The following is a 16,125-nucleotide window of genomic DNA, read 5'->3' as shown; positions in this document are numbered from 1 at the left end:
GATACAAATCAGAATTGAAAGAAACTCTGAACGCTCATGCTACATTTGTCTTTAATGATCAAAATGGTGCTTATTGCCGGTCATTCATCCACGAAATTTTTATTGCTGTCCCCACAGAAATCAGGTTCACTTAAATATAAACCAACAAGTACTCTTGCAACACTTGAAAATGAGAAAATACTGTTTTATATTCATTTGGAATTTTAACAGAAGATAACAAATCTTTACTGGATACCCTAATTACATAAGTGTCCTTATAATAAACACTGTAATATTGTTTATTTGTTATGTCTGCTAAATTCTTAACAAAAGCTCATATAAACCTCTTCAAATTAACTTTTATTAGTTACTAAGGAGCTGCAATAAAATAAAGACATTTGACCACTACTCTAAACACCAGTAATCTTGATTCGAAACTTACAGATGGATTGAAAAAAAGAAGTAATAAAAATTTATAGAAAATGGTTTGAACAAGTACTCTAAAACTGACATCAGGATGTTTGATTTTTTAGTTGAGTTTTTTGTTATGTTTGGTGGACATATTTTCAACTGATAGTTATCACTATTCCTATTTGACCAAACTGGGTACTTTTTCTTGCCAACATGTTCCTTTATTTATATTTGGAAGACTTGATTCGGGAGCTTCTTACGATGACTGAAAAGACACTAAAAGCATCATCCCTGGCTAATATATATTGAGGAGTGTATATATATATAAAAAAGATAAATAATTTGTGAGCATGATATATATTACATGTGACATCACATCTCCTTGTTTTAAAATGACGCCATACTAAAACAGTTTAGTAAAAAAAAGTGTTAGTTATGCCTAAGGAGTTTCTTCATTCCCAATCAGGTTATTTAACATTATATATTTTATGACGAGATAACATTCCTCTTCTATGGAGATACTTTTATAAAATCAAACATTGTGGATAACACATGTTACTTTTCAAAGAATAAAATAATATTTTTTAGTAGTTTGGAAAGTAATGTGGATTCATTTTTATTCGTTGGATACTAATTTTCGTGGGTACAGGGGAACCACGAATTTAAATGTTCAATGAATTACAAGTTTTCTAAAGGAATGTATGCAAACTTTACCAAAACCATGAATTTAAATATCCACGAATATGTAAGTATTCCTTAATCCACAAAAATTGGTACCCAGGAAAATAAATGAATCCATAGTAATGATTACAACACATATTTCAGGCTATAATGTATATAAAGCTAAACGTCATCAGAGTGATGGTGGCAAACCGGCAGGTAATCATAGCTAGACAACTGATTATTGAGTGTGACATATTAACAGAGTGACCTCCCTTCTTAACTGTAAATACCAGCATGCATCATTCTGAAAGGAACTCATAAAAAAAGTTTCATATGTTTTTAAATCATTTACACTGATTTGAATTAATTTTTGTGCAAACAGAATCTCATAAAATCACAAAGCTATACCTGGTACCCTGTTTAAATAGAATAATATACTGCAGAGTCTTAGGTTTTGAATTGTGCAACACTGATAGCCATTTGGATTGGAAAAATAAAATTGAAAATGCACAATGCATATGTATTAAAGACACTGAAATGATTTTACTGAAGTTTATTGATATCTAGTCTTTGTTTGGGAACATTGTGCAAGAAGAAGAGTAGAGCTGGTTTCCATGGGAATGCAAATTATCAGTTGAAGAATGCATTCACCAAATGTGTCAAATATGCTGTCAATAAAAAATAAAATATCTTTATATTAAAGTATACATAATATATTCACTCTCAAATATCAAGGAAAAACTAAATTTTAATTACATAATCATTTATCAATTTCATCATCTTTTTTTTTAGTTTAGTGATTTTGCAAATCCCATAGCACATTGTGTTTAGATTTTGCTAGATATATATTAACAAATTGTCTAGAGTTGACAGATCTGTGTTGCTGTCACAAAAATGTTGTATAAATGTGTTTCCACATGGCATTAAGGGCTATTTATTACCTTTATTTGGTATCTTTTTTGCATATTCATTTTTTTTTGTGACACCCAGTTATCTGATACATACAAATGTTGTAGAATTAAAGTATTGATTCTTCTATAGACTACCCTCATTTGTTTTTGATAGGATTAAAAAACCTTGCAATAAACACGATAAAGGCAACCTTTCATTGACATTCACAACAGCAACTTTTCATAGAATGGAACTTATTTTAAATCTTCTATAAAACCATTTATAACATAGTTTACTTTGTTTTTTTGTTGTACAAGATTTTTTGAGGAAAATGCATGAAACTACCTTCCAGTGAACTTAAATATCTTAACACATGGAATCCCATGAATAATTTTAAATCCTGACTTTTTAAATTCAATTTACTATTTCTTTATTTTCTACAAAAAAGAAAAATATTAATTTTCTTAGCCCAAATCTGATTTTTCCATTAATATCTAAAACAGAAATTACATAAAGTAATCCTCTATTATCAACTTTCTCTCAATTTCCATGTATGGTACACTTCCATTAAAAAAGATGATGGATTTTAAATCTCTTCTTTATCTTTTCATCTTTTCATCTTTTAAAGTACATTTTTGCGCTATATGTACTCATAATTGAATGACAAAAGAAATTTAAAGAACAGCTCAATTCCAAATCCTGTTAACCTCTGGCTAGCCTGTCCAAATCTCTATTCAGAGTCAATCATTGTTAAATTTCAAAGAAATGTTGTATAAAAAAAGCAATACAAAAAATTAAATCTCGTATGTTAATTTTATATCTTTTTTCATTTCAGGTCATGCAGGAGTTCATACATTACCAATACCCAGTTCAAACCATGGTCACAGCCCAGGAAATAGTCCGACGGGTAGTTCACAGCATTCACCAACCGCAGGTGAAAAGCGACAGAGAGCAAGTTCTGAAGAGGCAGACCCTGGCAAAATCCGTTGTGTAAGCTATGATAGATTTTGTGTATTCACTTGATATTATTTCTTAGAAGCCAAGGAAAGAAAAGACATTTCAAGTATTCTGTGTATATAATGTTTTTGACTTAGGTCAGAACTATAAACCAGACAGATTTGAACTAGTTCTTCAGAATTCCTTCTTCACATTTGATCACATATTATTGGAAAAAGCAATTGATATGGTGAAAAATGCACTATAAAAAATTATTACTTCAACTGCTTTTAATCATGTTAATAAGAAAAAAAAGAAACATTGTCACTCAACATGCTGAAACTTTAGAAGAATTGTTGGTAATGAAAAGAACCTTTTGTAATTTTTGCCCTCACTTTAGATGGATAAGGGCTGGTGCACACGACACCAATCTTAATTAACTAGAACTGTCTGTTTTCTACCAATGGTTGGTGTTTTTTCTGTGGGGACTTTGGCTTTTTTCACCTATAAAACCTAACTGCCAGGAAATAGCACAATAGTTTTGAAAGTGGCTTTACATACCAATCTATCAATGGAAAAAGAGAGACTGAAATTTTACAGTATTGTACAATACCACAAAATTTGCTACTCACTGTAATCATACATTATCATACAATATACTTTCTATTATATAGAGACAGAGACGTGATTCTAATGAAGACTGGGAAATAGCTGGTGATCAGATTCAAGTGTATTCCAAGATAGGTTCAGGGTCATTTGGAACAGTATATAGAGGTCATTACCATGGTTTTGTAGCTATCAAACGATTGAATGTTACAGATCCAACACCTCAACAATTAAAAGCTTTTAAAAATGAGGTTGCAGTTTTAAGGTATGTATTGTACAATAGTTCTTAATGATAAGGTCTGAAGTTCATTACAATTATTTTCTGTTGTTCATCCATCAATTACAGAACTAGTTTGCATCTTCTTTTATGATATGATAAGACAACACTTGAATTAAGAGAACAATTGTATTAGATGAAATTTAAATTTTGTTCTGTTAATTTGTTTTTCCTTCCATCTGTCCCCTTTTTAGCTCACCTGGTCCAAAGGGCCAAGTGAGCTTTTCTCATCACTTGGCCTCCGTCGTCCGTCGTTGTCCGGTGTTATATAGTCATTCTTCTCCCATGCCAGTTTCCCCCCTGGACATGAGCCAATCTTTCCCCTGAGGAAATACTGGATCATTGCCATTCTTCCCCCTGTGTCAATGTGTCCATCGTCTGTCTACATGTTCATCAGTCCGTCTGTAATTGCATTTTGTTGTGTTATTTTGTCTGATATTCCAAATCTTCATTATGCTGACATTTGCATGCATTCTTTTGACCTGAAAACTTACTATAGGTGTATACTCCATTCTAATACCCTAATGCTTTGAAATGCCAAAAAGTTTTCGTTTAGATTGATCATAAGCCAAAAAAACATTTAAAAAATGTATTGCCACAACAATTGACTTTGGAAGTTTAGTTTTTCTGACAACAGGCTAGTTCTTGTTTGAATTGGTTTACATTTTTATTTCGGGGCCTTTTATAGCTGACTATGCGGTATGGGCTTTGCTCATTGTTGAAGGCTATGCGGTGACCTATAGTTGTTAATTTCTGTGTTATTTTGGTCTCTTGTGGAGAGTTGTCTCATTGGCAATCATACCACATCTTCTGTTTTATAGTATGACACGTAAAGTTTAAAAATAAAATTACTATGCGGTATGGGCTAAGAACAACAGCACCTAGACAGTTGGAATTTGACTTGTGAATCATTCTAGAATTATGCCTTTTTAACTTGGAAAATTGCAAAGTTGAGCCAGGCATTCTTGCCTCCGTACACATTCATTTCTTTAAAAGTGCATCTTTATTCTTTTTCAGGAAAACAAGGCATACAAATGTATTATTATTTATGGGTTGGACGTCGAAGCCATGGTTAGCTATAATAACCCAGTGGTGTGAAGGTTCTAGTTTATATAAACATCTCCATGTTCAAGAACATAAATTTGAAATGATAACATTAATGGAAATATCCAGACAGACAGCTCAAGGCATGGAGTAAGTTTATATGTGAATTCATTTAGGTTTGTGGATACATTTTTTGTGGATTAAGGAATACATGTATTTTCTTGGATCTTTGATTTGATATATTTGCCTAAGTCTGTATTCAAACCTACAGAAAATTTTTACTTTGTTGAACATTTAAATTCCTGGTTAACGCTATACTCATAATTTCCATAAAAATAGGTATCCTAAGAATAATAATGCATCCACAGTATCTGTGTTAACCAAAAGATATATGGGACTTGTGTTATGTTTTGAATAAAATTAGGGTCAGTAGGTCAGCATTACTTTATATTTACATATATACTGCAGCTGTGCTATTTGAGCAGTCAAATTGCATTGACCGTATATTCATATGTGATATACAGTCACTGACCGTATATCGCCTTGTTTATGACGTTGACAATGCGTTTCCGTAGAGTTTTATTTATGACGTCAATAAAACATACAGGTTCGCGGAAATTGTACGTCTTTTGCTCAAAATTAAGAAATTATGGTTTTTACCCTAAATACTTCATTTAGAACAGTTATAAGAGTTGCAGTATATAAAGAATAACCATAGATTGTCTCAAAATATCAATGTTATTTGTACTCAGCTCGAAATAGGTAAAAATGCTCGGCACAGCCTTTCTTTTCTACCTGTTTCTAAGCCTTGTACAAATAACATTGATATTTCAAGACAATGTATGGTTATTCTATATGTATATACTGTATTGATTTGAGACAGTCTAAATATCGTATGCTAAAAGATGTTTTTTTAAGATTTTTACTGAGGCAAAACTATAGTAATAATGATAAAAAGGGTATGTGAAGAAGCCATCATAACACACATACATACACAAAATACATCCATAGGTCAACATTTGGTCTTCAACAAAGTGTTTATACCTGTGCTTCTCTAAATAGCCTTCATTGTATTTTAACATTTTCTAAAAACTTTAAGTGCTGATCGATTTAATTAAGTTGGTACATACACAAATGTAGAAAAAAAGTTCAGAAAATCAAAAATTGGAAAGAGATTGGATATGTTGATGTGAGAAGTCCTGTAGTAAAATGTTAGATAAAAAATCATCTAATCAGATGTCACTGTCAACAATGTAAAATAAGAAGATGTTGTATGATTGCCAATTGCAATGAGACACCTCCACAAAAGACCAAATGACACAGAAATCAAAAACTTCATGTGCAGCCATCAACAGTGAGTAAACCCATACCACATTGTCGACTATCAAAAGCCCAGAAATTACAAATGTTAACAGTTCATACAAGAAAACTAACTGTTCAAAATAATGAACGAAAAATGAATATGATATACACCAACAAATGACAACCACTGAACTACAGGCTCCTTGTTTCGTGTTTGTAATACTCTTTTCTTTCTTTTTCAGCTATTTACATGCGAAGTCAATAATTCATAGAGATCTCAAGTCAAACAGTATCCTTTTTAGTATTGTTGAATAAGTGAATATCATCTGACAGCAGCAATGTTGTATGAAAACATATGTAATTTTTCTTAACAAGATACCCATCTTCTAAAACAAATTGTTTAGTAATCATCTTATTACATGTATAATGTCTTTTAAGAAATAGCTATATGAATAAGATTGGCTGTTATTAATTGTTCCTTCTTTTGGTATGAAAAAAATATTATGAGGAGAATATCACGCCTCCATATGTATACCAAACAGCAACCCCAAAACAAAATAAAACAAGGAAAGACATTTATAGGTCAACCTGCAAATTGTTGATACCATATGTCAAGGTATTTATCACCCAAGGTTGAGGTACATTGAAGAGTGTTTTTATTTTACCCCCGCTTTTAAAAAAAGGGGACTGTTTTACCTCTGTCTGTCTGTCAGTCCGTCCGTCCCATGAATATTTTTCGTCACATTTTTCTCAGGAGCTACACTACCAGGATTTCTGAAATTTGGTTTAAGAGTTTATATATGTCAGCTATACCATGTGATGCATTTTCAGATTCATCACTCAACAACTTCCTGTTTACTGAACACTTGTATCATTCTACACCAGATAGCCAAGTTGAAAATTTTCGTCACATTTTTCTCAGGAACTATACTGAAAGGATTTCTAAAATTTGGTTTCAGGCTTGATATAAGTCTGCTATACTGTGTGATGCGTTTTCAGATTCATCACTCGACAACTTCCTGTTTACCGAACACTTGTACCATTTTACACATGATAGCCAGGTTGAAAATTTTCGTCACATTTTTCTCAGGAACTATACTAAATGGATTTCTAAAATTTGGTTTCAGGCTTGATATAAGCATGATAAGTCACTCAACAACTTCCTGTTTACCGAACACGTGTATATTTTTACACTATTAATATTATCCACTTTCGGCGGGGTATCATCAGTGAACAGTAGCTCGCTGTTTCACTTGTTTTATTCCTTGTAAATTGATCTAAATAGAAAAATTGTGTAATTCAAAATCAATTGTATATTTTTAGGCTTCAGAATAACGGCTTTAATTTAATTTTCTATATTGAGTTATGAAATCTCTCCTTATTTTAAGATGTTTATGAAATATCCATTAAGCCATCCTTCATTTGTACATTTTAGCTATAAATTAATATTCACATCAAATTTTTATGATCTGCAGAAGTGATAAAAAATTATGATAAAATACAATTTCAGGCAATTATTTTGTTGTTCACTAGTGTATCCCAAATGAATTATCTTGTTTCTCCAAATCACAAATTTAACAGTTTCAGGCACAATACTTTATTAAATCTCAAAGTAATTTCTACAGATTCTCGACTAAAAGTAATGATAGTAATTTGTCTGTTTGACCATTTTTGTTTTGATCTCTACACCTTTCCTCAGTATATTAACTCCAAACAAATTGAGACATAAGTTACCCACAAATGTATCAACCTTACTTTATTAAAAATACCTTAACTCAGCTTCTCAGACATATTTTTAACAGATATTTTAACTGTCAAAATTGGTGATTTTGGTCTGGCAACTGTGAAAACACGATGGAGTGGGTCACATCAGTTCCAACAACCAACAGGCTCAATATTATGGATGGTAGGTTAAAATTGTATTTCTGTAAACATTTCACCAATCAGAACATTTATACTATTCTGGTATTTCTGTAAACGTTTGACCAATCAGAAAACTGGTTGCTTCAAGTAACTGTCTATTGGATTATTGCCCTCTATTAGATTATAATTGATAATGAAATTATTTTTTTAATTATTTCTTTGGAAGGGGAAAAGTAGACAGCAAAAGGGTTAACCAAGCAATGAATGTTTTTGCATTTTGTAAATTAAATATAATACTAGCATCTAAGTAGAAATACTTAAATGGTCAAGATTTCACATGAATGAATTCAAAAAAGTGTATATTAGAGTAATAGTGTGTTACTGTTGAGTGGTGATTTATATTTTGACAATATTTTTGCATTGTGAGCATTTTGGGCTTTTTGAAGCCTATATAGTTTAAAACTATATCACATTGGGAACCAGATGATATTAGTATTACAAAGCTTCAATCTCATTTCTATGTTTTTGTAGGCCCCAGAAGTGATACGTATGCAGGAGGATAATCCCTATACTAACCAATCAGATGTATATTCCTTTGGTATTGTATTGTATGAACTGATGACAGGCCAACTTCCATATGGCAATATCAGTAACAAAGATCAGGTATATATGCATATAAAGAAGGGTGAATACAGTGTTGATTGGGTATTTTATTCCTATTGTTTTAACTGACAATGAAACTGTTAATGTTTGTGTTGGAGTATGGTCTTTGTTGTGGCTTTCTATACCTGTAGAATAAGCTATCAAATGGAAAATTTTCCATATTATATCAAATCAGACAAAAATCTTTAGTTAGACAGAACAAAATAAGCTAAGAGGTCTTTAAACAGACATAGCTAATACAGTTAAGTACAAATTTCATACATAAGACATACCATGCAAAATACTGTACATTTTAAAAACATACATCTTACTTCAGATACACGTCATACACTAGTTATTTCATGCATTTTGACCTTATTTATATGTACCAAATTATCTCTCTTTATAATTTCATAACCTAATAATTACATCAAAGTGTGAACACCTGTAAACGTTATCCAAGCCACGCCCATTCTATTTACTACATTGATAGTTCTTTTCTTATTGTAGATATTATTCATGGTTGGTAAAGGATATCTTCGACCAGACTATAGTAAAATAAGGACAGATAGCCCTAAACGATTAAAGATTTTATTTCAAGACTGCTGTAAATTTGAACGAGAACAGAGGCCTTTATTTCCACAGGTATAAATAATTAGAAAGAGTAAGAAGTGTTTGTTCCAGAATTTCAGTTGATACATGTAGATCTATAATAAAACAACCTCCGTATTTGACAACACTAATTTAATGTATGATGATAAGAATATAAGTCCACTAGAGTTCACTTATAGTGAATCAATAAAGGTAACAGTATGTTTTCAACAATGAGCAACCTATATAGCATAGCAAGCTATAAAAGGCCTCAACATGACACAATGTAAAATATTTAAAAAAAAAAAAAAAAAAGAAAACCAAAAGGCCAAATTTATATGTAAAACAAAAAGGAAAATCATATACAGCATCAAATGACAACTACTGAATTCCAGGCTCCAGACTTGGAACAGGATCATACAGAATTTGGCTGGGTAAAAACATTGAACTTATTTTGCTATATTTTTTTAGGACAAATTACTCACTTGTTTGCAACAACAAAATACCAGTTTTTATCATGGCATATAGAACCCTTACAATACTTACTCCTTAATGTCACAATTTTTATAGATGGAATTGTCTGAAAAAGGAAGACTAGCTTTTATGCATAATTTCTTCTGCTCATTTGCAACCCACAACCAATTTTAATTCTACACTTTTTCTTTTTTAGATATTATCAGTACTGGAGACATTAGAAAGGTCGTTACCTAAAGTTCATCGGAGTTCATCTGAACCTACTTTAAATCAATCACACACTGAAGACTATGATTTAATGTACATGTGTGCGTCCCCAAAAACTCCTATAAATAGCCAGTACTCTCAGTTCATCTTTTCTTCACCTACGCCTGCTTATTAATGTAAACAATTATCTCTACACTACCAGGTCTTTCTTTTTATGTTATTGATAAATTGTACTGCTCTTTATGTCATAAGGTCATGTGCATTTTTAGTGGGAAAGAAAGTTGTCAGCCACATATTGTCTATAAGTTTATGTCTTTCACTTGATAGCTGTCTGTAATGTATATAGCAGTTGAAAGTGAAGGGTGTTTAATCATGATAAAGTTATTTCATAAATATGTACAGACTGTATATGCTATTTTTTTGGGGCAATTTCTTCATTTTTTTTTTAATACGTAATTCAGTTAGAAACAAATTAAGCTTCAATGCAAAAAATTATACTGTACCTTTTTTTTTTTTCTTGTAATATGGAAAGTTGTAGCATAAAAGGATTAATTTCAACATTAATATTTTTTTCCAGTGCAGTAGTATTGATTTATATTTAAGATATCAATAACGTTGAAAAAAAACAATAGATTTATTCTACAATAAGCATTTGTCACAAATTGATTCCTTAATGTAAGCTTTGCAAAATGGAAGCTTCGAACAATGGTATGAATGCACAAGTGCAACTGCTTTCAAAAAAGTGATTTTGGATTCACTAGTATTTTGATTTTCCTTTTTTGTGGCATCTTATTGTTATAAAGACTTCAAACTCTATGAATAGGTAAGACTTGCTAAAAGATGAGGAAAAAGTGAACATCTAGATATATAACTAGTTTGGTAAAAGAAAAGTTGTATTTCAAAGTTTGCTCAACTCTTGACAGTGAACTCAATCTTCCTATTTGTGAAAAAGTTAGTAACTGTATATTTCATTATCTCTTAATTGCAAGAAATGTACCAAAAAATGAGCTGTTTTAAGTTCATCTGACAAATCTTTCCCAATTTAAATGCACATAATCTTATGTTAAAGAGAACTGTTAATATTGTTAAACTATTTATTTATTTTATTGTATATAGTTACCATGTGACATTGACAAGAAATGAGGTCGCCAGCATTACAGCTGGTTTTGTTATAACACGGTATAATTTGATGTTACAGTGTGTTTATTTTTTTCAATGGTCCATTTAATCAAACAGATTCCATAAGACATGGATTTGTTTGGTCATTTAATAGTGCTGGATTATGCAGCTTTAAAACATTTGTGATATATTATGTTTTATTGGAAAAACACATTCTATATAGTGAGGAAATTTATTGAATACATAAACAAGTATTTAATTTCCTTAAAATGTTTATCAAAAATGGCAACAAAACGACTTTGATTAGGTATGTTTTAAAGGTAATACCAGAAATATTAAAGCTTGTCCCATCTCTTGAAAGAAACTTGTGTTGTAATTATAAAAATATGAAAATTATAAACATCTCAATTTTAGACATTTTGATTTCTTTGTTCAATTTGGTGGATTTTTTTTTCTTTCTATTATTGTGAGAAAATAAAGTTATTTTTATAATTGGCATATTAAAGATGAAATTTCTTCTTTTTTTTTTCATAAGAATTGTTTAGAAAAAAAATCATGAAATTTTTATGAGAATTTCAGATTTTATAGAAAATACAAAAAAATAAACAATTTAATCCTAGAAATTAAAGAGTGTAAACTTTGAATCTAAAATGAATATTTTCATTTATTAAATATTCAGTAGATCTCATTTATGGCTTTAATAAAAGACGAAACAGTTTTTGAACTGACAGTGGCAGACCAAATTCATATAGATAGGGCGATACATTTATTTCATTTGTGTACTAAGCTGAAATATACTTAGAAAATCATGTCAGATTCTTAATCACCTGTTGACCTTCTCAAGGTCAATATTCCTCTCATCTCAGTTGCCATGGCATTATAATACATTATATGACTTTACTGTGATTTTGTGTACAATTAAGTCTTGTGTAAATAGTCTTAGTGTTTGTGTATATTTTACGATTTTTGTGTGTGTATGCATAATTTGTTTAAAATATATATATGAAGATTTTAGAGGATGTAAATTAGTGACTAATTTTTTTGTTTGAGATATGCTTCATGGAAGTCTTGTGTTTGATGAATGAGAAAGTCTGATAGAGTGAGTGAGATTGTGAATTTATGTAAGCATTTTTTGTGTTTCATTAGTAAAATATATCAATAGTTGGAGTTCTATAATATAGGGTTGCATTAATTTCAGTTTGGCTTTTAAAAAAAATGTATTCTTTTGAAAAATCAGATTTCCATTTTGTAATATATTTTATCAGAAACCGTTATTGATTAAATTCACACTAATCAGCAGAGGGTACATGTATAGTTTGACCAAGAACACAGTTTACAATTGCCTCATTAGGATGATACAATAAACCAATAAGATGAGGGTTACCTATTAGTAGCTTCACCACTGGACTTTATTTTTTTGTTAAATTTGAAACATGATTACATGGTACTATATAGATTCTATAGATGTCTGGCTTGATGGAAACGGAAAAAAATGTGGGTCAAACTATGTTAATTCTCAAAAAAAATAATGTAATAATGAGTTTTTTGTTTCAAGAAACACAGCATTTGAACCAAACAATTGAATACCACATCCCTACACGTTGAAGCGACACAGTGACTCTTTTCATATTAAAGTTACACAATTCAGATTTTCAAATCATATGAAAATGTTCATGACTGCAAGAATCTTAATCTTACAATTACAAGTTTGGTGAAAAGAGCCTAGAGCTGCTGATGTGTGTAAAGATGAGTAAAAGTTATGACATATCTATATTTGAAAACTGTCAAAATTGAAATTTACAAAGACAAAATTCATTGGTATAGCAATAGCTATTCACATTTTTCATTTGATGAAATATATATCATTTTGTTTACATAAATAAAGTGTTGGAACATTTAATTAAAAGATAAAATGACAAGTATCTAACCCTAAACAGAAAAAAATGTGTCTGTTTTGTTTTATTTTTTTCGCTAAAATAAAGAATTTTCGAAAATGAAACAGATTTAATTGTTCAGTGTTAACTGTCTATGTAGTTAAAATGTATCTCAATATTTGATGATTGAGAATGTGTTAAGTCAGATAGAACAAGAATAAAGGAAAATTACTATTAACACAGACATAATGTATTAAAAAAATTCTGCTCTTTTGATATGAACTCAAAATTGCCAGTGTACTTATATATTTATACATAGTATGAGTATGAATATACATGTGTTAGTATATGTGAGGCTGAATGTGTGTACATGAGTTGCTGCAAATGATAAATGGTACGATTGAAGTTGATGAATATTAGTTTTAATATTATGTGTGAAATTGAGATGCATTAAGATTCCTCCTTGTGTATGAATATTTTTAATAGAACTTCCAGTAAATGTTTTGTTTTAGCTGTGTTTGGCAGGGTGAAATAGAGATGAACTATTTATTTGTATATAAAAATATTCCAGTTTTAATGGTCATGGAATTGTGCTCACATGGTTTGTTTTTTTTCTGTTTTTGAAGGGAACGTGCAATGTACAATACTTCTACACAAGCATCATGTATATTATATATGTCACCAATTTGATGGTGTCGTGATTTTGTATGATTGAAGAAGATAGGGTATGAATGCTTGGCTCCTGTGTATTATATAAAGCACCTCTCAATGCAGTCTGTTTTTATTATTGAATAATTTTGATTTTAGTAAATATTATAAGTATTTGTTCAAAAAAGGATATTTTACTTTTACAATTATGACACCATTGGAGAGTTGTCTCATTGACACTCATACCACATTTCTTATCTATGAATAAGAAAAATAATGTTAAAAAGTAAATATCTTAAAAATTCATATTTGATGAAACTTTACTTCATGACTGACCTTATTGTATTTTAATTGCAAAATGATTTCAAAATATTTTACTGCATTTTAACTTCACTTAGTGGGGAAATTTAAAAAGATTTGTCTATCAACCTTTTTAATGTTTATACTTTTTGTCGACTTTTCCATGACAGGAACCTGTCAATACTCATATTTCTATAGCATATCTTTGAGGAAAATATTGACTATGCTACATATAAAAAATAAATTTCCATTTTCGTTTTTTTTTTATATACTGTGAAATTATACAATGGTTTACAAGTAAAAGAAACTAAAACTTTCTTTCGTATTTTTGACTAAAACAACTTGGCAGTCTTGATATTTGATCAAAAAGGTTAAAAGTGAAATTCATTCAATTTGGAAATTTCAGGTCCTTCCAAGACATTTTTTTTTATGTTGAACAATTACTTTTAGTTTGTAAAATATTGCAATCAATGTCAAAAATAATTGATATATATCTATAAATTTGCTTCATTTCCTTTATTTTTCTAATCAAATAAAACCATTGTTTTCAATCAAATCTTGATGAAAAAATGAATATTTACATTATTATTGTATTTTAAGAAATATAATCATTAAAAAAATTAAAACATGGCTTTTAAGTTGACTAAAAATGTATTTCTTATAAATTAAAAAAAAGAATAACAGTTGCTTTATAAACTTCAAGATATATTTATAATAATAGAAATGTATTTTAACATGTTGAAAGCATTTTAACATCCAAACATCTTATCTTTTAATGCCTGCTTGGATCAATTTTAACAAAAATTTATGTTTGCAAAATTTTGATTTATGCTTTTCTGCTATACATGCTTTGAAATGTTATGAAACAACTCTGCATTCCAATAAACATTAACTTTTATACATGATCAAGAAAAGTTATACACCCTGTTTGACTTTTGACAATACTAGACCCAGGAGAGGTATTTTATTATTTAATTTTGTGTTCAATCACTTTATAACTACAATACTATATGATTCTGTATCTGTATCTGGTTTCAGGAAATAGTTCTGATATTTTACAAATAATGAAAGTGTACTGCAAAGTAAAAAGATGATGTTTATATAACAAATATCTGTCTGATCTTACAGCACATTTGATATGTTTATTCAGTGCTTTTTAAAGGGTTTTATTTATAGTATATATGATGTATGATTGAAAAGTGTGAAATTAAATTGTGTTATATTTAAATGCAAGTAAAAATTTCCTTTCTGATCTGATTTTGTTTTTAATTTTAAAACTATGTCCATTTCTTTAGGTTTTTATGCCCTAGCCAGTGATTAGTTTTGCAAATAGTGTAAAACAAAGTCCATCCTCCTGAATCAAACAATTGTCAAGACTTTTTTCTTTAATTCTGCAGATATTTTTTTGGAAAAGGTTAAGTAGGTGTTTTCTTAAAGTTGACTGACGTTTTGGGAATTATGGCCTTCAATCATAGAAAACAATTCATGCAAATGGGGTCATTTAATCTGTTTTTTTTTTTAAAGATTTGGAACTTATTATTGGAACATACATGTATAAAAATGACTCACAGATCCAGTAAACAGCTTTTTACAGATTTAATTTCAGATGATCAACTATTGTCATCAGGGACAACAAGACCTCATAAAAAGAAGGCTCTCAGTATTTGTTATACAAAAATTTAAATTTCTTAATTTTTCCCATTCAAATTTTAATAAAAAGCTCTCACATAAGTTATGAAATCCACACTATAAATCCATGAACAATATTAACAGTATATATCTCTTATACAACTTACCTCTTACCAGAATTTTAGGAATTTTAAGAATTACACTGTAAGCTATTGGTAAAGTGTATAAAGATATAGAGCAATTATCTGGATGAAACAAATCAATAGTTACGTTGTATATCACACAACTGCCAGATGGCAGTGGCCGTATATTTAAGGCATTTAAAATCAAGGGAGCAGAACCACTTCTCTTTGTATCTGTATATCTGCCTGAAGAGGATCGACAAACAACATAAATGATATCAGGAGGATATAGATCTATTAAATGAAATATACTTATAGCAAGATACACACAACATACAAGTTTGGATCTTCAATGCTCTTCAACTTCATACTTAATTTGGCCTTTTTAATAATTTTTTTGGATTGAAGCGTAAATGAGGAGTCAATATTAGACAAAACGCACTTTTGGCGTAAGAACAAAATTTATCATGGTAACTATTATGAGTATATCTGCATGTGAGGGCCGACAATGCAAGGGCAGTATAGCCAGTCAAGGTCGTTAAAAACT

General features: G+C 29.9%; 1 protein-coding gene across 1 annotated transcript in view; it reads left to right on the top strand.

Annotated features, from left to right (window-relative positions):
• Window positions 1-15,079, top strand: part of LOC143085034 (serine/threonine-protein kinase B-raf-like) — a 32,348-nt gene extending 17,269 nt beyond the window's left edge. Inside the window, exons 9-16 of the mRNA XM_076261172.1 lie at window positions 2,780-2,934; window positions 3,555-3,751; window positions 4,781-4,957; window positions 6,352-6,398; window positions 7,897-8,015; window positions 8,504-8,635; window positions 9,125-9,259; window positions 9,876-15,079. Of these exons, the coding sequence (XP_076117287.1) occupies window positions 2,780-2,934; window positions 3,555-3,751; window positions 4,781-4,957; window positions 6,352-6,398; window positions 7,897-8,015; window positions 8,504-8,635; window positions 9,125-9,259; window positions 9,876-10,061 (1,148 nt within the window). The 3' untranslated portion in view covers window positions 10,062-15,079. The remainder of the gene's footprint in view (window positions 1-2,779; window positions 2,935-3,554; window positions 3,752-4,780; window positions 4,958-6,351; window positions 6,399-7,896; window positions 8,016-8,503; window positions 8,636-9,124; window positions 9,260-9,875) is intronic.
• Window positions 15,080-16,125: the final 1,046 nt, after the last annotated feature.

This window comes from Mytilus galloprovincialis, chromosome 1 (genome assembly GCF_965363235.1).
Source record: "Mytilus galloprovincialis chromosome 1, xbMytGall1.hap1.1, whole genome shotgun sequence".
Lineage (NCBI taxonomy): Eukaryota > Metazoa > Mollusca > Bivalvia > Mytilida > Mytilidae > Mytilus > Mytilus galloprovincialis.
This window is presented reverse-complemented; position numbering and strand designations above follow the sequence as displayed.